The following is a 24,657-nucleotide window of genomic DNA, read 5'->3' as shown; positions in this document are numbered from 1 at the left end:
GAATTATTTAGCCCATGCGCCATTCACTTTAAGCTCATGCGTGCACTTTTATCAGTTACAGCTACAGTTCCATTATTTCGACGAGATTTAACACCGTGATAGACCTTTTGCGTCATTAGCTAATTGTGCAGAACACGATACGCATCGTGATCCATTGGGAGGTTGCACAGAACAACTCTGTATTTCTGTAGGTAGCCGTCGGGAAATAAAGTATACAAAGTTTGAGGATCTTTTTGAGAGCCGGGGAGCAAATTAGTATACCACGTTTTTCAGTCTACCGCGTTGCATATGATGAATATTCGGCTTGGGGGGGTCCCGTGGTACAGTAGTCAACTCGAACGATTCAATAATATGCCCGTTATAAAAAATATTTTGAAGATTGTTAAGTCTCGTTTGTTCGAATTCGACGAAGATCAAATATTTACTAGAGGATTTATCTAAAATCGGTGTATTAAGCAACACGCTAACATTCTGGAGATAGTAGAGTGGCTCTGCTTTATTGAATCGGTTGTAGTTAAGGGTTATAACGGCTCAAAAAAGGCCTCAAATTACTTCAAGCGTTCTGATAGTCCTTCAAGAACTTCAACGACACACTGTGATGTGATATATATATGTGACATGCGATATACATCGAAGTACGATAACCACTGTGTAAATCTACGGAAATGAGTCCTAAATAATCCCAAGTTTAGTAATCGAGTGTAAAAAAGATGCGGCAAAAGCAAGAAGGAAATGTTTTTCAAAGAGTAATCACAGATTTGAAAATAAGATTTAGAATTAAAGAGACGAACGAGGTTGTAACCTTCGATGTCTCAAAATTATCATTAAGAAATTCCTTGCAGATGATGCAAATACGCTGGATGTTTCTTCTTGGATAAATGATCGACACATCTGGACAATGCCTGGTGGTATGTTCTAGTATGAAGTTGTGGAGAAGAAACACAAACATTTCAGTGTTTTGTCGACTGGTGAATGTTATGGAGACAGTAATGCGGCGAACCAACTCTTTCTTTCAGGCTTTCATGCGCAAGCACCCCTGCTGTGAGAGCGCGAGTGGAAAGCGAGCGAACGGCGAGATCAACGTCACAGGCTCTCACTTACAGGCGATTGACCCAGTAAGTTGTATGCCTTCGTTTGAATATGTTTTCCTATAAGAAATACACAGTCTTCGCCTTTTCTTTTTTTGCCAATAAATATGTATAAATTCTTTGGATGGATCGGGTGAATCATTACATGTTGGAGATCGGGTGCTCAAACCTTCACCGAAAGATCGAGCATCTTGAAGAATTATCTTCCTAGAGCATTCAAGCTTTGTCAAGATATCTTCAAAATTCTATTACCTTCGCTAAATCGAATGCTATGAAGTCTTGCCCATTTCCTCAAAGAGTTTTCATGGGTTCTCATAGTTGTGGGACACTTCCTTGACTCTTTCTTATACCAAGTGAACTGGACTCTATGGCACCCTTTTTGGACAAGCTTCATAGAAATTCCTAGTGGACATTGCCCAAAAATGGTGCTATAGAGTCAAATTCCCAACACATTAAGTCCATTTCCAACAAGCAAGGGTCAACAAAGTGTCCCAAAACTTTGAGAACCCTTGAACATCCTGTAACATGTACTGTAAGTTATTTGATCTGCACGTTTGCTTCGAAAATCCAGCAAACTGAAGTGCCACATTTGACCGACTGACAGACTTAGGTCGATAAACTATAAACTGGCGTAGATTACATAGCCAATACCAGAATCCCTTACTAATGCAAAGTAATCAGTTGTTAATGTTTATGTACATACACACTATCAACAGTGCTAAGCGCAAAAGTCCCCCGTAGTCCCACGAAGGTTACGATTAATCCAGACCCGGCTCATATGAGTGCCGTGAGTTACACGTGCGCGAACGTTAAATAGTCTTACCACCGTCTTACAATCTGCATTGTGACACGGCGGCAGTATGCAATGTGCCTTACAAAACTTTCGCTTATCTTGCCTCCCTGCCGTAGTACCGTACGCGTACGGACAAACGGAAACGTGTAGCAAATATATTAATGGAACCCACTCCAGCTGGGTGGGATTTAGGAAAACACGGAAATGTAATACCATCGGCACTTGAGATAATTGCTTATGACAACTATAGCAATAAGCGCGAGGCGCTTTTTATTGAATCACTGCTCAATCAACGCACGAGAGAGTGTGAGAAGAGTTGATGAGGCTTAAAAACAAGCTCCCGGCACTGCGCTACATCCAGCACGGTGAGCGCACTCAGACTGCAACGACCGATCGATCATGAAGCCGTGCATCGTTGAACTATCACTACTGCTGCTGCTGCTACTAATCAGTGCGGTTTTGTGTGATGTCCCTCCGTGTGGTACCGATAGAACTGCCGTTCCCAAGAACATCGAAACGTTCGAGTGCTTAAACCAGACGGAACTGCAACACCAAAGGCTACTCGCCAGTTCGCTACGGTTTGACGCAAAGTCTGGCACGCGTTTCTTTCTCTGGACGGTGTCGCCGTCCGGCAACGGAACCACGCATCGCGAAGAGTTAAAGTTAAACGATCTGGCCGCGTTGCGGAACTCCAGCTTTAATCCTCGCAATCCAACGCGCATTCTCATCCACGGTTGGCTCAACGACTGGACGTCAGACGCGGTCCGTGGGCTTGCCGGTGCGTATCTGGCGAAAGGTGCGCACAATGTTATCGGCATCGACTGGTCAGCTGGTGCCGGTACGATAGTGTATCTTGCAGCGCGGTTACGTGTGGGAGCGGTTGCTGGTGTGATTGCGGCCCAGATAGCACTACTGCTTCAGGCCGGCCAACATCCGGCCCAGATTGTGCTCGTCGGCCACAGCCTGGGAGCGCACATTGCCGGTCTGACGGGGAAACAGTTTCAAGCCATGCCCAAACTGGCCGCCATCATAGCGCTCGACCCAGCGGGACCACTGTTTGCGGGCGATCAGCCCTCAGAGCGTGTGGATGCGCTGGACGCCGAGTACGTGGAGGTAATACACACCAACAAGGGGGTGCTCGGCCATCGGGATGCACTGGGGCAGGCCGATTTCTATCCCAACGGTGGCCAATCGCAGCCCGGCTGTCTGACGAATACCTGCAGCCACAATCGAGCGGTCGAGTACTTCCGGCGAACGCTCACGGTGAGTAGGGTGCCGCTGTACGTGGGACACCGCTGCGAGACGGGTAGCGTTAATGACGGTTGTGACGGTGTGCGGGCGGTCATGGGCGGTGATCTGAACGATATCTACAAAGCGAAGATGAGCGGGTTGTTTTATCTCGCGATCGGTAAATAAATGGCGTGCGATAATTACGTGACGCGAGGTAGACATGTCATAATACTAGATTACAATTTCGCTTTATGTGCGGAAATTTACATTAATCTTCTTACGAACTAGTAAACAAAAACTGTGCTCTATTGCTGTAAAAGCCGCCCGTGTCTCTGTGTAAACTTATTTAGACGGATCGTCAATATCACTAACACCCGACGGCAAAGGGGAAACTGTTGGCCGTCTGCAGGAAGAAGATACCTTCCGGGGCACCCTTGGCATTCGGTGGCTCACCGCCCATGCGAGATGAAACGCCCGTCTGTGCACACGTACCATCCCGTATGTTCTGGAACGATTGACACTGCTGTCCAACGAATCCATGCCTCGAAAGAATCGACTCCACGTAGAAGTGAACTGCCCGCGCATGGGCACAGCCACCTCCCACATCGACCCCACAGCCCGGCTGAACACGTCCATAGTTGGGATAGAAGTCAGCGTCACCGATCGGTTCCATAAAGCCCAACACACCACCGTTCGTGTGGATGATCTCGACGTAATCCGCATCCGATGCCATAATCCTGTCGGGAGCATCGCCGGCAAAGAATGGCAAGGCCGGGTCCAGCCCGACAATAGTAGGGATAGCACCAGATTGCCACTTTCCAACGTTACCAGCAACGTGAGCACCCAGACTGTGTCCCACAACCACCACGTCACGCTTGTTTAGCTGACCATATCGGGCGAGGTAGTCCAGCATGTTGGAGGCGGCCGCAGCGACCGCGTACACCAGCTGACGCGAGTTCGGATAGAACTCATCCAACGAACCAACGCTCCAGTCGACGTAGATCACGTTGTAGTTACCGCCGAAGAAGAGGGCCGATCGGGTCAGCCGATTGATCTCGGAATCCTGCGTACCGAGCCACCCGTGAATGATCATGCGCGTTGGGTTGTTGGGGTTGAAGGGAGAGCTCTGGATCGAGGCAATGTCACCGTTCCGGAGTACATGCGGTACCTCCGGATTGGAGGCAGTGTACAGGAGGAAGCGCGTGTCCCGCTCTGGGACAAAATCTCGCTTCGGTTTTTCACCGTCCAGCTGGTAGGGTACGGCGTAGGACACCAGCCGCATGTTGCCATTCTCGTCCGCCGCTATGTGCCACTCGTGATTGTCAACATCCCTGCTGGAGAGTGCGCCGGCATAGGCTGCAATAAGATGTTCGAAGATGATAGTGGGATTTTCCAAACGATTCACTGAGATACACTTCACACAATTTCTTCTTACCTAACTCCACGGACAGCACGCAAAACAAAACACAAACCGACAGTAATGCACGCATTCTGCAGCACCTTCACCTTCAGTAGCAGCAATCAAGGGTAATGGACTAACGGTAGCAGATAGGCTGGTCTTTATAAAGGGCGATAAAAGCGCGATCGGCATTATCAGAGGTCGCTTGCGCCGAAAATACAGTCGCCCTATCACTTCCGAATCAGGCCTGTTCGATAACATTTCGCGGTCGTATGACGTATCACGGTTACACCCTTTGCATCGTCTAGACGACGGTCGTCTAGTAGCGTGACTTGTGGCTGTGTGGATTACCGGGGAAGGGAGGGTAGTGTTGTTAATGTAGCGTCATCAAATTATTGGCTCAATTTTCGGACCAAAGCACCCAGCATTCAGATAAGCCCCCCTGTTCCTCCTTAGTGCATTATCATTATTTGGGGACGTTTATTTACTGTTATTTACCATGATTAACACTCCTTGCACACGAGGCGTGACATAAGCTTAAGTAACACACGCTACTAATGAACGTAACCCATCGCGTACGGTGACTCTGCCAGCGTCTCGACCGTGTACACACCGGCCGTAATGTTCTTCTGCCAGTACTCACCACCCATCACCGCCTGCTGCTTGATGTTGTAGCACGTGCGCTGCCGGATCTCGGCGTAATCGTTACACCCGACGCCCCAGAATCCTTTGGTCGTGTTACGTAACGACTCGATAAAGTACTCGGTCGAGCGGCCATGGCTACAGACGTCCGTCTTGCACCCTGGCTGCTTACGCCCGTAGTTCATGTAGAAGTCGACATGCCCGAGCGGTGCCGGATAGCCGGAGAGCTGCGTGTTGGTGTGGATAACCTCCACGTACAGTGCATCGTCCGGGCTGAGGCGTGAGTCCGGCTCGTCCTGGAAGAAGTTGATCGAAGCCGGATCGAGCCCGTAGATCACGTGGAGTGGTTGAGCTTTGAGCGAGTGACCCGCATTGCCGGCAATGTGTGCCCCGAGACTGTGGCCGACCAGATACAGTCTTTCCAGTTCGGCCATACCGGAGCGTACGAGCTGCTTAACCAGGTCCGCCACCACCAACCCGACCGCGATCGTGTACTGTGACGCACGGAAGTAGGACTCACCCGCACCGACGCCCCAATCCACACCGATCACGTTGTAGCTGCCGGCATCGAGGTACGCATCCTTGATGCCCTGTATCACCAGCGAGGTGGCATTGTTAAACCATCCGTGGATGATAATTCTACGGAAAAAGTTTCATTAGTAATCATTGTGGTTGATTTCGCAAACGGACATTTCTTACCTCACAGGATGGCTGGAGTTGTAGAAGGATCGCATCAGCGTGTCCACTGTCTCGATCGAGAATACGTGTGCATCGGCGCGGTTCAGCGGCGTATAAAGATGGAACCGAACGTCCCGCCGTGCGCTGAACGATGATCCAAATCCAATGCGCACCTCATTTAGGTCACTGTCACCGGCTGCAAAGAGATGCAGAAGTCAATAACGCTCTCCTCGGCAACAGAATAGATCACTTGTTCTTCGCACAAGCCCTCAAGTAGGCTATGTTTACCCTTAGCTAGAACCAATGGAAACTCGCCTATCACGTTCACCAACACCAGGACGGTTAGAAGTGAGCACTTGCTGCTGCTAGTTTGGAGCATTTTTTGAAACTGTTCTGCCCTGTAGCGTTCCTTCAATGTTACGACCTGAGACGTCCTATCACACGACTGTCGTAGTCACGGTACGGTGCAACGAGTTTTATGGTTCTGTTGTAACACCGGCAGCAGCAGCAGCAGCAGTCGCAGCAGGAGGGTTTTGTTTTGCTGCAGAATGATTCGCTTTGTGTTGTAAAAATGCACCCAGTGGTCCAAAGAGGGGACTGAAGTCTACCCGAGTAGTATCAAACGTTTGTAAGAAGTTGCTTCACTGTACGGTCTCAACCTATGGCTTGATGTCTGTACAAAAAAAAATCATTAAAAATGTATTAAAACTACGGAATGATAAAGAATGATAAGCAGCGTGGAAAATCAAAAAATAATACCGAATTTCAATTTGGCACTTTTCGGTACAAAAAATACGTGAAACCAGCGTAACATTGATCGGCGTTACCTTGAAAATGATTCCACTGATTGCTTGGAGCACGCTTGATCATCACTTGCACGTCGCGTGTCAGTGCTAAACATTAACACTTTTTACGTATCACTATTGCACTTCACCCAATAAACTGATCATAACGTACTGATTGAACAACAAATCTCGTCACTAAAACGGTATGATGTTTGATAATATTTAGCACCAAAGTGACACAATTTCAATTTGACGCACTTTTACTTTCGTTCGTCAGCGTATTTCACGAGCATCCGAGCAAATCGAACGTACAATGTTTTGCATTTGGTGCAATTGCACCTGCACGATAACACTATGCAAAAGCCAGGAACGTTATCAAGGCGCCAGAATATGCACCTGAACACTGCATGTGGTAGCTCACTCAGCATGTCACACAACACACCAATCCAACCACTCAGAGGGAACTGTTGCGATCGAGCTGGATGTCGTTCGATGAAATAATTAAAAAAATAAAATAAACGGCGTCCAATCTCAAACGATCGCTTTCGCCACAGCGGGACGGTGACAGCATTTTGTTGAGCGACGGTGGCGCTTCCTCCGGACGTACTTTCTTCTCAGCCGTTTTGACTCGATGCCGATTGATGGTTTAAGATTTGGCGAAATTTTTACCTTTCGCCGCTGGCCACTACGGAGGTCCACTGCTGCTGGAGGCACCATTTTTGGAAGGTGGTAAACCCCTGCTGCTAAACGTGTAGTGAAGCATCACGCGCAAAAAAGCTCGATCTCCAGCGATCTCCCACGGGGAGTGTTTGTGTGTGTGTAAACGGTGTCTGTTTCGAAGGGAACATCAAAGTTTGTGTCGCTTTATTTCCGTGTTGGAATGGAGTGAATGCAATGTTTGAGCATACCTGATGGTAGTGTAAGCGCGCAAGCCACACGTGATGATGCACAGGGTGTGCGGAGGGTGAGTTGCCGGGACCGTACGATCGTATCGGAAGTTGACGGCGACATGCTCAACCATCACGCCAGACAGATAGCTCTGGGCTAACAAACAACAAACAATTCTAACTTCCCCTTGCACCTGCTGTCCCAGAGCGTTCAGTTCCGATTCTGACTAATGATCGCGACGGCATGTCATTTCGTAATAAAAGCTGGAACTTTCCACCCCATTACGAACTCACCCTCTCCATCGCCTCTCCACGCGTTTGTGAACAGCGGGAGCGGGTGCAATTCAATTAGTGAATCTAACCCAAATACCTTAAAATTAAATGATGGACGAGTAAAAGGCGGGAACTTGACCTGCCTTTTGTTGGAATCGGGGAATTGGGGATTCTATCCCCTCCAGAAACTTTAAATTAATTTGCCACAAGCCAGCTCCTCGTTAGCATCGTTCAAGACACGCTTCTAATCGCTGAGTCTGGTCTCCATTTCTTCGCAGGTGGGCGTCGGGAAGATCCGAATCAGTTAGAACCATTACTCCAATTTTACGAGCCTCTTTACGAGAACGCAACAGCGGGGGTGTCGCTCGGGTCTGCAAAGTCATTTGCATGCAGATTCCTCAATCAAGCGCGCGGTATCGTTACGGTGTACGAGACGCGTAAACTAAAAATTAACTTTACTCACTGGCGCACCACCACAGCGGAGAGCAAGCGAGCGAGCGTGAGCTCAGAAATATGCTTTTCATTAGCGGTAATGCACCGTAAATTGCAGTTCGGTGTGTGTGTGTATGTGTGTGTCCTCCCCGCCAATGCAGGTCGGTTACCATGCACGAGATGACAGGAGTGGTGAGCTACCACAGCTTCGGACCGACTGTCCGCCCGCTGGGTTCTCTGTGCTGCGGTAAGGCATGTGCTTTTGATTTTCTAAACTGAGGGGCTTTTTTGCTCGTTGCCCATTATCTGCTACCTCGCACCTTCACGCAAAAGGGAACAGATGTTTCATTGTAGAGTCGGTTGGAAGTCGCAAATGAATCCCATTAGTGGAGCGACATCGTATCGGCGTGGGACTATGGGGTCTATTACTGTTTGGGGAAAAGTATCTAGCTTGCAATGTTTGCATATTTATTCGTTTAGAATAGTGTGTTTGTATCATTCTATGTAGATTTGGTGTAGAAAAGAAGTATATTGAACATAAATGAAAAAAAAAAGAAAATTGGTAAGTACATAAACAAGTAAAAAATAACAAATACATAAACCGAAAAGACTAAGTAAATAGATAACCCAATTAAATAAATAAAGAAATTAAAAGAAAGAAACAAATAACTCTCAAGATACATAAAGAAAAATCAATGATATAATAAGCATAATCAATGATACAATAAGCAAAAAGAAGATTACATAAATAATTGAACAGAAAGAAACAAATAACTCCAAAGAAACGTGAATAAATAAACATATATTTATATAAATGAATTGAAAGAAGAAAAAAAAACAAATAACTTCCAAAAACACAATGAAACATAAAAAATTAAACTAGTAAATAGATAACTAATTGAGTGAATTATGAAAAAACAAATAACTTCAAAGAAACATAAATATAATAAATAAACATATAACTTAATAAATGAATTGATAAAACGCAATAACAACTCGAAATTCCCGTGATATGTATTAAAGTTACGTATTATTTACTATTTTTTTGTGTTGTTTTTAAATTGTTTTATTTACTCTGTTGTACTCTATTATATTTACAAGTCTTTGTTTAGACAATGAACTGGACATTAGTTATTTATACTCGGTTCTTTAGGTTCTATTCTATTGGTCATTTATCCGTTATTAATGTTATTTTTCTTCTTTGATGGATTTATTTTCTTACTCTTTGCCTATTCTATATATTTTATGCATCTTGTTTCTATTTTACACTTTATTTAGCTTTTTTATTGGTTCTCTTTAGCCATAACAATCATCAATAACATGCAAATTACATCAAGGCTACCGAAAGTGCCACGAAACGAAAAGGATTTCCGAACGCCCAATGATGCTGCGAGTAAAAACGTGTTTTTTTGCCCGATAACCACCCCAGCATCGGGTGGGGGGATAGATAAATACGCTTGATCTCGATAGCGAACTGCAAACCGCACATCACATCACAACGCACCGTTCGCCCGAGACTTGTGGAGGTGAAGGAAAGATTCGCGTGCCGGCTTGAACGGCACTCTCGCATTTGCCGGTAGTAGCGAACGGTCGTTGATAGTGCTCAGGTCGCGTGTGTCCCTCACGATCAGCTAGGGAAGCATAGGTGTGGAGAAACTCTAAACTCTGCTATTTGTTATTATATCCACAACAAAAGATCCCCCTCCTCATAGTGACGCTCTTTATCAAAACACAAAAGTGGTCTGACCACTTTTTATTCGGTTTCATTGAACGCGATCGCGTAACGATCGCTTGCTGGTGAATTTTTGGCAAACGTCAGCGAAGGTTAGGGACGACGCGCGCACGTTCAGTCTTTATTGTTAAACGGTGGCCGCCAGTCCAGTGTTGGGTCGGTCTGCGTGCTGGGGCGAGTGATGAGCGTTGTGCATTAAAATTTTGAACATTGGCTCAAGGCATAAGTGAGGGCCACTTTTGCACACACACACAGTTGAGCGGTGATCGGAGGAACGGTATTAACCAGTGAATAGTGCATCAAGTTAAGATGGCAGAAGAAAAGACTACCCCAATGGCAGCGCTAAAGCAGGTGAGTGAAAAGCGGCGTGTTGGAAATAGTCTTCTTCCTTTTGTTCTACAAATGGCCACGACGTTTGATAGTGCCACATTGTCGTGCCACGTATTGCCGTCCCAATCACATGCTTTATTGCCTATTGTCATCGCTATAGCAGACGTGTGTCAGCACCTCTGGTTTAATTTCAATTTAATTGAATGAATGTCCATCGGGAATCTAAATTTAAAATAATCTCTCGCCAGATTTGACCATAAAAATGTTAATGATCATTTAAATACACACACAAACACGTTACAAAAACGGTAAAGCACATTGCACGATTTGCAAATCCGGGGTGAGCAGCTTAACCTTGAGGCAGCACGTGCCGCGACAACGAACCCCACAACCCCAGCCGCGAACAAACGAATGCCATTGTGGAATGTTCGCGCCGGCAGCCGCCGCCTCAATCAAATCACTGTGTACTAATTCACAATTTGCTCCCGCTCCTTTCTTCCCCCCCTATCAACCCCCCCGCAGACGCTCCTCTCGCTGTCCGTGTCGCTGTCCTACTACTGCATCGGGCTGGTGCGCGGCTACTCCGCACCGGCCGTCCCCTCCATGCACGCCACGGTGCCGGATCTGCTGCCGAGCAAGAGCATCGCTTCCTGGGTCAGCTCCATCCCACCGTTCGGTGCGTTCTTCGGCAGCCTGGTCGCGTTCCCGCTGATGCACCGGATCGGGCGCAAGTACACCGTGCTGATCGCGTCACCGCTGTGGGTCATCTCCTGGATACTGATCGCAACGGCGAACGATTGGCGCGTCCTGTTCGTCGCCCGCATGCTCTCCGGCTTCGGTGCCGGGCTGTCCCTGCCCGCCGCCCAGGTGTACGTGAGCGAGTGTAGCGATCCGAAGATACGGGGCGTGATCGGTTCCCTGCCCGCACTGTCCATGTCGGTCGGCATACTGGTGATGTACATTATGGGGAAGTTTTTCCACTGGCGCTTGCTCGCCTGGATATGCTGCGGGATGGCGTGCTGTCTCTTCCTGGCCGTTGCGTGCTTCCCCCAAAGTCCGGTTTGGCTGAAAACGCGCAAACAGTACGAGAAGGCACACTACTCCGCCAAGTGGCTCCATCTGCAGGGTTTCTCGATCGACCCGAAAGCGACCAGTGCGGTGGTGGAGCGGAAAGAGAAGCAGCATCCCTCACCCGCGGAACCCACACCGAAACCCTTCTCCAAGGAAGCGCTACTACGGCGGGAGATTCTTATCCCCCTTGGCATTGGTTTGGTGCTGCTCTCCATCCAGCAGCTCAGTGGCATCGATGCGGTCGTGTTCTTCACGGTAGAGATCTTTCATGCGGCTGGATCGTCCATGGACGGTCATCTGGCAACGATCATCGTCGGCACGGTGCAGGTACTGAGCAATGGTGCGGCCCTGTTCGTCGTCGATCGGGCCGGTCGCAAACCGTTGCTCATCATGTCCGGGCTAATTATGTGCCTGGCGATGGCATCGATGGGTGCCGCCTTCCATCTAAACTCGATCGGTAACACCTGCTTCGGGTATCTGCCGGTCGTCAGCTTGATCGTGTTCATGGTCGGCTTCTCGATCGGGTTCGGTAGCATACCGTTTCTGCTGATGGGTGAGCTGTTCCCAACGGCACAGCGCAGCTTGCTCAGCTCACTGGCCGGTTCGTTCAATCTGGCCATGATGTTCACCGTCATCAAAACGTACCATCCACTGGAAGATGTAAGTGATCATTATTTCGCAAGCTTAGTTTATTGTTTAAGGGTTTGCTAGTGAGACGGTGAAAGCTTTGCCTCTGGTCTTTGTAACTCACTTAATATATAGGCTAGACAATCGGAGGGTTAAGCAACACAGTTCCAAGATGCTACAGGAATCAATACCGTATCTAAGCTAACCCTGTAACTAGTACTGGTACTATTCATTAAATTGTAAAGGTTCAAAGACACTTTAATAAGTCTTTGAACCTTTACAGATATCCTGGAACTGATCTCGATTCACACCGATCCTAAATATGGATCTATACCAGCGATCGGCAACGTGCGGCTCTTTGATATTGATATGGCGGCTCTTAACAGTTCATATATTTCATAGAACTTTCGTACAGTTGTGCTCTTGGTTTTATAGTAGCATTCGGCTCTTTCGGTCGTAAAGATTCCGATCGCTAATTTATACCAATCCTTAAGCTGATCTAAAGCATTAGGCGGATCTGGAACTGTTTTCCAACCAACTTCCATTCAGAAAATGATCCCAAACCAGCACAGATCCAGACATTTTTCTCGTATTGATATAGTTCTTGAGCTATCTCGATCATGGAACCGATTCAAACCCAATACTGTTCCTGGAACTGAACACGTCAAGTCTAGGAACTGATCTCGGACCAATATCAACTCTGGTTTTTTTTATCAAATTTTTCCTTTCTTGAAACTGGTATAGTACCTTAAAAGGTCCAGGAATTGTTCCAGTATTTGTTCTGATCGTGAGGCTTATCTCAAAACTATACAGGTTCTGGGACTGTTGCAGACCCGGTGTTTTGATTTTGAAACGGGATCTTAATCCCGAACCAGTATAGATCGTATCGATACAGGTCCTGTAACTGATCCTATATCTATACCAATCCTGGAGCTGATCACAAATCAAAACTTATTCTGAAATTGCACAAGAACCATTTCTGATCATGAAAATGATCACCAACCCACACAGAGCTTGGGATTTATCTCGAAGTCATAGTGTTTGTTTCTGGAACTGATCAGGTTCTTCATCCATCGAATCTAATCTATTGAATCACGTATTTGTTCGGAAACCTTACCGGTGATTTTATTAAATCTACCAACTAACCAAGAGAATTTTAGAGATTAATTTACGATTGAATGACAGACTCAGATAACGTTTGATTACTGTCTAGGGTAAAATGAGAAAACACATAACAATTTTAGAAAAAAAAGGTTAATCTTTTTCAGCTCATCACCACCTCCGGCACATTCCTGATGTACAGTGTGCTCTGCGCCCTGGGCGTGGTGTTTGTCATCACGTGCGTACCGGAAACGAAAGGCCGCGAGTTGGAAAGCATCCAGAAGCTGTTCGAACGACGACCCCAACCCTGCTCCCAGCTGGAACTGGGAGGCGAAAAGGCAAGCCATGACAATCCCAGCTTTAGTGCGGCCGACGAAGCAGTGCATCACCATTCCAAGTCGATCGATACAAAGTTGTAGTAGCGGGAGGAACACCACCTTGTAGATATAATTTCTTTCTTTAAGCGTTTCAACCGAAATAAACCCCCACTCTCACTCTCATCGAGATTAAATTAACTCACTGATACACATTATTTATTTTTGCACATCGTATTTTGAAATCACAACTGCCAATCGTACGACTGGGTGGAGATTCGTGACGCTGTGCCACTTTAGTAAAGTACGCGTAAGGAAGTACTTCGACCGTGTAGTGTTGCGACACCCGGGAAGTGGGGCCGAAACGTCGAAGTGAGTGGAAAACGAAGAAATTAAAAGCATTCAAAAACCAAAAACCAACAGTTGTGTAAACCATGAACATTATATCGAACGCGCAGAACGGATGTGTCCTATGTTGGGAAGTTTCTCTCTCTCTCCTTATCTCGCACTCTATTTCACTATGAAGTAGTAGTAGTTCTTGAAGATCATCGGAGCAGTATCGTCCGAAATGAAGTTACGATCGGGGCGCTTGGAACCGTACGGATTGACCGTCGGTGGCTGAACGACCTGAAGGGCACGCGTCGACTCACGCTGCAGCCGGTCCAGATCGAGGGGAGACTCGAGCTCGGTGTAGGCGGTCACCAGCATTGGGCAGCCTGCCTCCGTTGCGGCACGAATTGTTACCGGCCAGCTGTCCTGCCCGGCAAACCCGGTCGTACGGTGAAGTCCCGGGTTGAAGAAGCAGATGAGATTCGGTCGCTGGTAGCGCGAGCTGTGCCGGTAGTCGTGGTACATGGTGCGACACTGGAAGTCGAACGCTACCACGCGGCACTTCAACCGGCAGGTCCGGCACATTCTGTATCGGGAGAAGGCAAGAACAAAACGCATATCGTGTGTGTATTAGAACCTTGAACTGGTTAGATCCTCTGGAGGATAACTGTCCACCTGCGAGAGCTCCCTATGACTTACCTTTGCTACAAAGATGACCATTGAAGCGATCGTTTACCAAACCTTACCTGCACATCGCAATGCTCTCTTCGTCCTTCTCTTTTCTCTCTCTATTTCTCTCTTCTGCACAACCCGAAAATCTCAGCCATACTCACGCATGCTAGAACGAGGGCGTTTAAGATTAGCGTCGTATTTTCGAAGGTTTACGATGGGGAACTGAATATCTAGTAGATGATCTTCAGTTAAATGCGTTCGGGTTTCGCGTCTGAGCACACCCTATTCACCGGTGTCTCATGCCGGGTTCCTTCGAAAATGAACCTTCTTCGTTGAGGTGTTGCCGACTCTAAAGCTTCACGTATGCCGTAAACTGTTTTGATTTCGGGTTAGTGTTAGTTACAGAAGTAAAATTTTGCCAAGAAAAATATGATTTTGAAGCTAAAATAGCAACTACACGGTAACAAAATACAAACAGATACAAAACATTTACAACCAAAAACAAAAACCGACGGCACAGTGAGTGAAACAGATGTACAAAAACCACGGAACATAGAAGGCGACAAAAAACGTAAAAAATGGTTTGTGTTTGGTGATGACGAGGTATAATGAGTTTGTGTGGATGTTTTATGTTCTATCTCAAGATGAAGGCACCCTTTCTCGAGGCTTTGCTTGTTAAGATCATCTTTAAATGAGCCAAGAAACCCTGCAATCAATGCAGTGCTTTTACTAAAAATCAACTTCTAACACGTAGATCCCTCTATCTGTCACGTTTTGATGTGGATCGTGATCGTAATGCTTGGTCAGCTGGCAAAATCGATCATTTAATGAAGTCGTGTGATCAATGAGTGTCCAAAATAAACCATCTGTCTTAGTAAGATCATCTGGGCTTTGTCAATCAAAGTTACCCATGAAACCATTTAACACGAAGACAGCTCGGGAAAAAGGAAACCGTATGTCCGGGGTGAAGGACACGCTTACCTAATGCGACTGATGACATCGATCGGCAGATTCTCGACGTTCAGCTCCGGTCCGACGAACACGACGCGCAGTACGGCGACCTCCGGTACGAGGTGAAGGAAGAACGCTTCCCACTTGTCCAGTGTGTCGCCCTCGAACTGTAGCTCGGCCCCGACGAGATGGATCGTGAATGTGCTGCCGAACGGTAGACCTGTCTGCTGGTACGCATACAGTGCGGACAGCGGCGCGGTCGCTATCTGCGACAGTACGGCGTAGACACATTCATCCCGAGGCACTAGTGTGTGAGAGGAGTAAAGCCGTTCCAAAGTGTAACTAACCGAGGTCCTAATGGAAGTTGGATGTCTTCAAATTTTCAGCAATACGTACCAGTCGAGTTTTTGTACAGTTGTTTGAACGCTTCGTCAATGTTAGCCGGCAGTGGGGCCGGTTTCGAGAGGATGCGTGACGGCAGCACGGGCTCGATCCGCCCCAGGATGCGCTGTCGCAGGATCAGCTTCTGGAAGAGCAGGTACGCCTTGCACCAGCGCCGATGGGAAGCTGGCAGATGTGCAGGATTGTCCGCACAGTACGAAACCTGCCGACAGTCGGTACACTCCGTTAGCAGCTCCTGCCGCCATTCGCGACACTCGGGCGTAAGGCAGATGCGTGGAAACAGTACAATCTCCCGTTCGTACGCTTGCATGGGGCGCTTGAGCGTGAGCTCGATCTGGTTGAGCGTGTGAACGCGCAGATTGCGATACTCGGGCACGTTCAGCTTCCGGGCCAGCTGGTAAATGTGTCCTCCTGGGAAAAGAGATTTGCTCTCGTTGCACTCCAAAGAAGCAAACCCTCTCTTAACGCTATATACGTACCTCTGTTGCCGGCAACTTCACACAGCACCGCACACAGTTCACGATGGGCCGGTTGATCCGTGCGCCGATGTTCTTCGCCACAGTACGATACCATCTTGCAGCGCTCGCAGTGGACGAAAGTCTTCAGCGGGTTCTTACAAACCTACCAATGTGTTGGGTGGATTAGTTCTCGACATCTTCTTCGGAGCCTTGCAATCATCTTACCTGACAGATCGTTGCTATGAAGACCGGGCGCGGTGTGAACTTGTACTCGATCGTATCTTCCTCCTCCTCGTCCAGCAGATCCTCCTCCAGCTCGTCCTCCTCGGTAGTGTCCGTGCCGGGCGGCAGCGTTTTTGGCATTATCTTCGCCATCGCCGCTGTCGCATTGAGCGCGTGCAGTTGCTTTTCCACGTTAAACTTGTGGTTCACCTCCTGCAGAGTTGGCATCAGCATGCGGATGGCATCTTTGGTTAGAAACGTTCCGAGTGGATTTTCTTCACCCTCGGGACCACCGGCTAGCAGCTCCGGTGGGAGCTGCTGCAGCAAGGATGCAGATGGGTCCGACGAAGCTGAAGATGTGGACGGCGTCTGACCGGCTTGCAGTATGCGCAGGATGCGTTCCACGTCCAGCTTTGACTTCTTGCTGTGCGCAGATTCGCCAGCGGACGCGGATGAGGATGCTTGATCGGACGAGCCGCCGGACGGGCCGGGTGATTGCGAAAGCGTTGGAAATAGGGATGATAAGAGTGATGCCGATGAGGGCAGAGATGGTTCAAGACTGGTGGTGGTGGTGGGAGTGCTGTTAGTATTGGAAGATGAGGAGGGTGAACTACTGCTTGTGTTAGTGATAGGCGGTTCGGGCGCGTTAGCCGCCGGCCGCTCCGCGGTGCGGTTCTTCTTCGAGCGCGAGCAGGACAGCAGCACGTCCGCGATGGTCGATATAATGTCCATGTTTTTCTTAAATGCTTCCGTTCTACTTAGCTCCGCTGCCGCCGCCGACCTGGAATCAGACTGAATTGTTGTCAAATGTTTATTCTGTACGGGCTCGCTGGTCATCGTTACCGTGGAGCTGGCCGCCTTGCCGCCCGGCTGCTTGATCGGGGTCTTCATCTTGGCCGCGCTCTTGCTGTGCACGTCCGGCTTCGGCGGCACGTCCGGCTTCTTCTGCGCCGGTTTCGGCTTGTTGGCAGTGCCGGCAGTGGCAGGTTTCTTCGCCCCGTTCAGGGCTTCCTCGGTGAGGCGGGCCGACACGGTAGTACCTTCCTGGGCGGGAGGTGCTGCCACAGCCGCCTGAGGTGCAGGTGTTGAGACAGGAGTTGCTGGAACGGTGGTGGCGGGGGCAGGTGTGGCAGGTGTTGCTGAGCTGGGCGGGGTGGCTGTCGCTGCAGGGGGCTGAGAGACCTGTTGCGGTGCTGCCGCCTTCACGACCTTTTCCTTCTCGACCGAGGGTGACTTCTTCTTGAGGAATTCGGGCTTGGGCGGCGGTTCCGGTTTCTTTGACGCGGGTGGTGTGCTGGGTTTGGCGGGTGCGGCCCGGGCAGCGGCCGCCGGTGCCGTTTTCGGTGGAGACGGTGCCTTGGCCGTGGTCTTTGGCGGTGACGATCGGGCGGCCGTCTTTGGCTGGGCGGGCGTCTTTTCGGGCGTCTTGGTCGGTGGTGTCTGTTGCTTGCCGTTCACTGGGGCGGCGGCTGCGGCCTGTTTATTGCCGGCGTTGGCTTTCGGGGAGGGTTTCGGGGAGGCAGGAGCAGCTTCGGCGGTCTTCGGCGGGACGGGGACTGGTGCTGAGTGGCTTTCCTGCGATTTTGCTACCGTGGCGGGTTCAGCAGAGGAGGCAAAATCGCCGCCCGGTCCGTTTTTTGGACCGGTCGCTTTGGCTGTGCTCTTGTCATCCTCCGACACACTGTTTTTGGGGGTGCGTTTGTTGTTCTTTTTATTGTTTTTGGCGTCCTGCTTCGAGGTGGCCGGTTTTTCCTGTGCTGGGGCGGCCGCCGCTGTCGATCCGTTTGCCTGTTTCGCCGCTTCGCCGTTCGTTTTCCGCTTTGCTTCCTCTTCTGCTTGCTTTTTCGCCTTTTCAGCCGCCTCCTGTTTCGCCTTTTCGGCCGCCTCCTTCTTAGCCTTTTCGTCCGCTTCCTTCTTGGCCTTCTCTTCCGCCTCCTTCTTGGCCTTTTCTGCAGCCTCCTTCTTCGCCTTTTCCTCTGCTTCTTTTTTCGCCTTTTCAGCCGCCTCCTTCTTGGCCTTCTCTTCAGCTTCCTTCTTCGCCTTTTCAGCCGCCTCCTTCTTGGCCTTCTCTTCGGCCTCCTTCTTGGCCTTTTCAGCCGCCTCCTTCTTCGCCTTCTCTTCCGCCTCCTTCTTGGCCTTTTCAGCCGCCTCCTTCTTGGCCTTCTCTTCCGCCTCCTTCTTGGCCTTTTCAGCCGCCTCCTTCTTGGCCTTCTCCTCCGCTTCCTTCATGGCCTTTTCAGCCGCCTCCTTCTTCGCCTTCTCCTCCGCTTCCTTCTTCGCCTTTTCAGCAGCCTCCTTCTTGGCCTTCTCCTCCGCTTCCTTCTTCGCCTTTTCAGCCGCCTCCTTCTTGGCCTTCTCTTCCGCTTCTTTCTTCGCCTTCTCAGCCGCCTCCTTCTTGGCCTTCTCCTCCGCTTCCTTCTTCGCCTTTTCAGCCACCTCCTTCTTGGCCTTCTCTTCGGCCTCCTTCTTGGCCTTTTCAGCCGCCTCCTTCTTAGCCTTTTCTTCCGCTTCCTTCTTGGCCTTTTCAGCCGCTTCCTTCTTGGCCTTCTCCTCCGCTTCCTTCTTCGCCTTTTCAGCCGCCTCCTTCTTGGCCTTCTCTTCCGCGTCCTTCTTCGCCTTATCTTCGGCCTCCTTCTTCTTGCTCGATTCCGAATCCTTGCGCGTGCGCGCCTGATCCTTCTTCTGTTTCGGACTACCAGGAGCCGCCGCCGCTGCCGGCACTGGCGCGGCCGCCACCTTCGGCTCCTCCGCCTCCTTTCGCTGCTGCACCTTCTGGTCGAGCTGGTTAATCTTCTGCTCCACCGTTTCGATGCGTGCCTGCGCCTGCGTCAGCTTGGCCAGTTCCGCTTCGCGGGCCGCCTTCTCCTCCAGCAGCTGCTTCGCCTCCGCGTCCTTTTTCGCCTTCTCTGCGATCAGCTTCTTCATCTCCTGCTCCTTGCGTGCCTTTTCCTGTACCAGCCGCTTCGCCTCGTTCTGGATTTCCGCCTTCTCGCCGGCCAGCTTCTTCGCCTCCGCCTCCTTGCGCGCCTTTTCCGTGGTCAGGCTCTTGGGCGAACCGGGTGCCGCCGCCGCCGTCTTCTGCGGCGGCTGTTCCGCCTTCTTCGCGGCCGCCTCCTGCTGTTCCGCCGACTGTGCCTTCTTGAGGCTTTCTATCTTTTTGCGCTCTTCCTGCGTTTGGGCCTGCAGCAGCTGCAGCAAGTTTTCGACGATCTCGATCTTCTTGCGAATTTCTTCCGGCGTCTGCACCGGTGCCCCATCGGCAGCGGGCGGGGCCGCTGGGCCCGCCTCGGCCTGCTCCAGCATGCGCATCAGCTTGCTGCGCTTTTTGCGCAGATTCTTGCGCGCCGTCAGGTTCGAGGGCGCCTTCGACTGATCGTCCTTGTCCGACTTCTTCTTATCGTTGCGAGCTCCGCGCCGGCTTCGCTTGCGTCTCAGTTCGCCTTGCTCGGCACCGGCTTCGGCACCGTTCTGTACAGCGGCACCATTTGCCTGCTGGGCGGGCTTCACCTCGAGCTTCACCTCTTTGGTTGCTGGCTGCTGCACGGGAGCGGCCTGCTTCTCGACTGGTCGTGCCGGAACGGCTGCTACTGCTGCTGCTGCTGCTGCCGCCGGTGCATTGACAGCTGCTGGAGCCGCCGGCGCAGCCACTTGTTCTCCTTCACCAGTGGCTGCCCCATTTTTAGCCTTCCCTTTCTTCGCCATTACTGTCCACTTCAAGCGCTAGGGTGCTGGAGGGATGTCTGTGGAGCGAGAGGGAAGAAGATGTAATATTAATGTCCAACAGCATTAAGCACAAACACCGCTAGTAGTGGTCTAATCAGGCATGACAGCGTTTTGAAACGCGGAAAATACGTCATACGAACGGTTGCAAATCCTCTAAAACCTTCCAACCGGCCAGCCACCAGCATCACTATAGAATCTCGAGTTTCGCACGTCTGTTTACGAAGCAGCGAGAATCTAAATTTAGTTCTAAATGTGTACGATTTGCCTGCAAAAATGAGCAACGCTACACATAAGAGTACAGCCACAACACTCACACACACACACACACACACCAGGCACACCAGGGTTCCGTGTCGTGTGAAGGCGAAATGCTCTGTGCGAACCAGAAAGCAACCTTTTCGCCGAGATGGGGTGGGACCTTTGGGGAGGAAAACTGCTGAAGGAGAGAGTGAGGCTGTGTGTTTGCGCGAATGAGGCCACGAGAGAGCAGTTTGGAGCACACGCGCTCACCGACCACCCCGTTATCGTCTGGCGTACCTAAATGGCGTTCAAAATGCGTTGGTGATTAATTTGCGATAACAAAAAAAAAAGAAGAAAAAACAACCATACCGGCAAACGATCGTGAAGTTTATTTCGATGATTACCCATAAAAAAACCCCCTCGTAGATGAAAGGCCATATAATTGGCAAGTGGGGGAAGCTGTGTATGTAGAAATTAATTTTCAAATCACCGAGCGGTTGTATGACGCACGTCTCTCACACCCATATCGCGTCTTGTGGGGAATCAGCAAAAAAAAAAAAAGAAAAGCAAAACAAAAAAGAGACAAAAAGGAAAACACAAAATGCTGCCTCCTCCCGCCACAGAATGTCGTGTCACTTACAATGTCACGGCGGTTTGGTACAAACATTTTTCACGCAATATCCATTTCCCCTTCCCCCCCCCCTTCCTTTCCCGTCAGCTGTGCATTGGTGGGTGGGTGGGGATGTTGTCCTCCGCCATTAGGAGTCGCGCGAGCCATTGACCTGGGGCGTATTTTTAAAACAAACACGGCGCGCCGTTTTTTTCCTCTCTTTTTGTGTTTTGTGTTTTCAATTTGTGTTTGTGTTGTTTGGTGAGGGTTTGATCTTCAATTCGTCTCGCACATTTTAACCTCCCCCTTTTCATTGGAGTGAAATATTTTGTTCTATATGTGCCGTTAAATGCGTGTATGTGGTTTGCATGATGATATCGTTTTGGCATCAGATGGAACGGTGTTTGGGGTTCGGGTTGAAAATTGCTCTTCTCGCTGTGTGTGTCTGTGGGTGAATGTTAAGGTAAAAAGTGAGATGTTTCAGTCGATGTTGGTTTGTTTCCAATGGCCATCTGTTGAAAAGGACACACACGCCCGTATGTGTTGCAATTTGGACGCCATCCTTGAACAAATTTTGGCGTGGCGGGAATTCGTAGAGCTTCATTTTACACTCATTTTTAGCAGCCGTTGGGTGAAACTGAACAACAACAACGAACACTGTTTCAATGCGGCACTGTGGCAGGAGGCAGTTTGTGGACGCTTTGAACCAATGCCAAGGTTTTCGGGGCCTGTACGCTGCGCAGTTAATGTTAATTGGTTGTGTGCATTGTGTGTGTTCCTGGCCCGTGAACCGCGCATTCTACATAGGGGCCAGTGGATTTGGGGTAGTAAAATTATTCTTAAAAAAGAAAAAAATATATGAGTCACACACACACACATAAAAGGAGCGTATAGGAAAAAAATATAAATATTACCAAATGTACCTCTTACGCCACAGCACGGAAAACAAACCACCGAAAGGTAAATAAAAAAATGGGAAGAGGCAAGCAAAACAGTAAACAACCAGGCGCACACTTTCCGTGCTGCGCGACGATTCGCCATGCGCGGATCTTAGCGTTTTTTTGCGCGCGTAACGAAGCGTTACGTTACACAGCGTTACGTGGTATGCTGATTGTTGTCGCACGATGTTCAAGATTCTATGGAGCTTATTTAAATTGGTTTTAAGTCATGATTTCAGAATGAAAATATACTTGCACGTGTTTTATCATGGAAAATATTTACGAATTTAAGAATGTTCCTACATGAGTTAGAAGAGCCAATTTCTAAACGACAACTTCAACTCCTTTTCAATCCATGCAGAGAGTGGGTCGGTATAGGCAAGAACCTTTTCCTTCCTCCCATTAGCATGGCACGCTAGATTAGCCTGACTCACTTTCGAGTAATGGCATTTGAAACAACAAAACAGCGGTAACAAAAGCGAACGAGCGTCAAGACGAAGGTGAAGACACACCACTTAAGAAATAGAGTACGCGGAGAAGAAGCACAAGACGAATGCGCCGGTAGAACGCTGCCGGTATGCTGCCGATTTCTACCCCCCGAAAAAGGAAGAAGACGGGTCTGTCGAGTGTGATGTGTACGGCCCAGTGGAAAAAGCGATATAGGAAAAGAGAGAGAGAGAGATATTGGGCCTATAACAGTAAGGTCCAAAGACTAGGTGGGGCTGGGAAGGAAACCTACCGCGGTATGTTCTGCTCTATATTTTTAGACGGAAATTGAGTCCGCTAGGCGTTCGGGCGTTCTCGTCGCCTGCTGTACACCCGTGTACACCGCACACGAGCAGCGCATTGTCGCCCCTAAAATGGTCCCAATAATCGCGCACCACACACTTTATTTCACGTCACTAATTATAAACAACGCTCTGACAGTGTTGTTTCGTGTCGAGGTTGTCGGGTCCAGATCCTCCTGTACGGGCGGTTTCATAATCTTGCTTGGGGCTAGGTGGTCCTCCGGTCTGCAAAATGGATCTCGGCGATCATCATCACCATCATCATATGATGCGCAGAAGGGACGCATGATGTGCTAGCAAAATGCCACCTAATGTGAACCCCGCAAGTCGTGTGCCCTAAAGAACGAGGCAGAAACTGGCAGTGTTCTAACACCACCACCACCACTGCCACCTAAAAGCAAGACCGATTAAGGAGTAAGACAGCCAACATCGCCGCCGGTAAGAAACGCCAGCAGAAATACAAGCACAGGCGACACAGCGACAGCGAGCATCGGCGGCGGCGGCAGCAAACGACAAAATTTTCACCGTTTCAACAAAAATGCTATTATTATCTTTTTCCCACTGCGCTCTGCCCTAATGCTCGAACACAGCCGCAAACGGTGTGTACGCGACCGTACAACTGCTGCCTGCCAGTAGAGCACGGTGCAGTTCCAAATAGGTCCCCAAGGGCCATGCTTTCGCGAAGGAAAACCGGGAATTGAAAAGGTACGAAATGGAGCACACAAAAAGCGAACGATGATCGTTTGCTGAAGGTTTGTTGGAATAAAACACAAACTCTATCATACTATTGCTCCTAAAATGGTAGTTAAACGAGAGCTAAATCCCATCATCACACCGGTGTCGGCGAAAAAGTCTTTGAAATGTATACCCGGATCGAAGCGACAGAGCAGTTCGGTACCGATCGCGGCAACGATCATCGGCGGCAGCACAAACACGAACACATAAATCAATATCGCGCGGACGGAGTAGTAAAATCCACCCCGTTTGGGCCGTTCCGGGACCGCATGGTTTGTTCGTGGTGTCCCCGCGTGGTTCTCTCTGCCGCATTATGTAACCGGGATGGGGGCAGCAGAACGTTGGTTTAGCACTGGGAGTCGTTCTTGCTGATGTGATAGCTTAGTGTGTCTTGGAGTAGTAGTTGTTGTGTTTTGAATGAAAATTTGGGACTTGGAAAGGGTTTGCATAATATCCTACACTCCAGGGGAATTGGCGAAGAACTGGCAAATAACTAAAACGATTTGGAGGACCTTTAAGATCGGTAGAACTCACTCCACCATGCATGCAGAAGTACGTTTTATAATTGAGCAACACCTACTTTTACTCGTTTCTTTTGGAATTTATGTTGTAATTCTCCCTTTTACACTTTTAACTTTAGCAATTTCACTATGGATCCAACACTCGATCCCTTTTCACTTGTTCGCACGCTCTCTCTCTATCTCTCTCTCTGTCTCTTCTTCTCTACTGTGTGGTTTACTTTCTTCGCGTGAGTTAACTTTAGAACACTGCGCAAACGGTTATTCCGTGACGGTGGTTCAGCTGGGACTGAGAACGAACCTCGCCACTGTGGATCGTTGCTGGGGCGCGTTCGGATATTCCGAGGCCTACTACTTCCTCTACCGTTGAGGAGGGGCAGCACACACACACACAAACGCCAGGAGAGAGACTTGAAGCACCCTTTGAGGTCCAGAAGAGCGTGCGAGAGTAAAGAGCAGCATATTCACCGTTTCTCGTTGAGAAATGTATGAGCCATCTCTGTATAACACACGCGCGGGGGATTTTCCTCATCATTTTCTCCCAACGCTGCTGTAGTGTGTGTCGGACGTAATAAAATATCAAAAAACATGGAAAGAAGATTCATTTGCAACATAAAAAGGAAGGAAGGAAATAAAGTACAAATTGCTGCAGATGTAACGGAGCACGGAGTCGTTGATGTGGCGATCC

The 24,657-nt window shown here is 49.2% G+C and overlaps 4 protein-coding genes across 25 annotated transcripts; 2 read left to right on the top strand and 2 right to left on the bottom strand.

Annotated features, from left to right (window-relative positions):
• Window positions 1-1,791: 1,791 nt before the first annotated feature.
• LOC120956466 (phospholipase A1 VesT1.02-like) lies at window positions 1,792-3,430 on the top strand. Its single transcript, XM_040377947.2, has one exon. It carries the CDS (start codon window positions 2,281-2,283, stop codon window positions 3,295-3,297), a length of 1,017 nt encoding a protein of 338 aa, XP_040233881.2. The 5' UTR covers window positions 1,792-2,280; the 3' UTR covers window positions 3,298-3,430.
• LOC120956467 (uncharacterized) lies at window positions 3,338-7,091 on the bottom strand. Its single transcript, XM_049609017.1, has 6 exons — window positions 6,658-7,091; window positions 6,119-6,503; window positions 5,852-6,026; window positions 5,066-5,791; window positions 5,009-5,019; window positions 3,338-4,467 (listed from the first exon to the last, which is right to left on the bottom strand). Exons 2-6 carry the CDS (start codon window positions 6,207-6,209, stop codon window positions 3,479-3,481), a joined length of 1,992 nt encoding a protein of 663 aa, XP_049464974.1. The 5' UTR covers window positions 6,210-6,503; window positions 6,658-7,091; the 3' UTR covers window positions 3,338-3,478.
• A 2,547-nt stretch (window positions 7,092-9,638) lies between these two features.
• LOC120956290 (facilitated trehalose transporter Tret1-2 homolog) lies at window positions 9,639-13,555 on the top strand. The gene is made up of 3 exons (XM_049610408.1): window positions 9,639-10,290; window positions 10,792-12,000; window positions 13,236-13,555. The coding sequence occupies exons 1-3, from the start codon at window positions 10,249-10,251 to the stop codon at window positions 13,485-13,487; spliced, it is 1,503 nt and encodes a 500-aa protein (XP_049466365.1). The 5' UTR covers window positions 9,639-10,248; the 3' UTR covers window positions 13,488-13,555.
• A 19-nt stretch (window positions 13,556-13,574) lies between these two features.
• On the bottom strand, window positions 13,575-24,297 carry LOC120955591 (axoneme-associated protein mst101(2)-like). Of its 22 annotated transcripts, none has more exons than XM_049610392.1 (9): window positions 24,032-24,297; window positions 18,854-20,157; window positions 18,734-18,757; window positions 17,261-18,541; window positions 16,421-17,209; window positions 16,217-16,358; window positions 15,732-16,148; window positions 15,366-15,639; window positions 13,575-14,298 (listed from the first exon to the last, which is right to left on the bottom strand). In XM_049610392.1, exons 2-9 carry the CDS (start codon window positions 20,117-20,119, stop codon window positions 13,893-13,895), a joined length of 4,599 nt encoding a protein of 1,532 aa, XP_049466349.1. In that variant the 5' UTR covers window positions 20,120-20,157; window positions 24,032-24,297; the 3' UTR covers window positions 13,575-13,892. The 22 variants fall into 22 exon arrangements, with proteins under 22 accessions (XP_049466349.1, XP_049466346.1, XP_049466353.1 ...); XM_049610389.1 differs by lacking the exon at window positions 18,734-18,757 and adding an exon at window positions 18,674-18,709 and having other exon boundaries at window positions 17,261-18,625; XM_049610396.1 differs by lacking the exon at window positions 18,734-18,757 and adding an exon at window positions 18,674-18,709 and having other exon boundaries at window positions 17,261-18,433.
• Between the last annotated feature and the right edge of the window lie 360 nt (window positions 24,298-24,657).

This window comes from Anopheles coluzzii, chromosome 3 (genome assembly GCF_943734685.1).
Source record: "Anopheles coluzzii chromosome 3, AcolN3, whole genome shotgun sequence".
Taxonomy (NCBI): Eukaryota; Metazoa; Arthropoda; class Insecta; order Diptera; family Culicidae; genus Anopheles; species Anopheles coluzzii.
The sequence above is the reverse complement of the archived record's forward strand: the minus strand, read 5'-3'. Positions and strand labels throughout refer to the sequence as shown.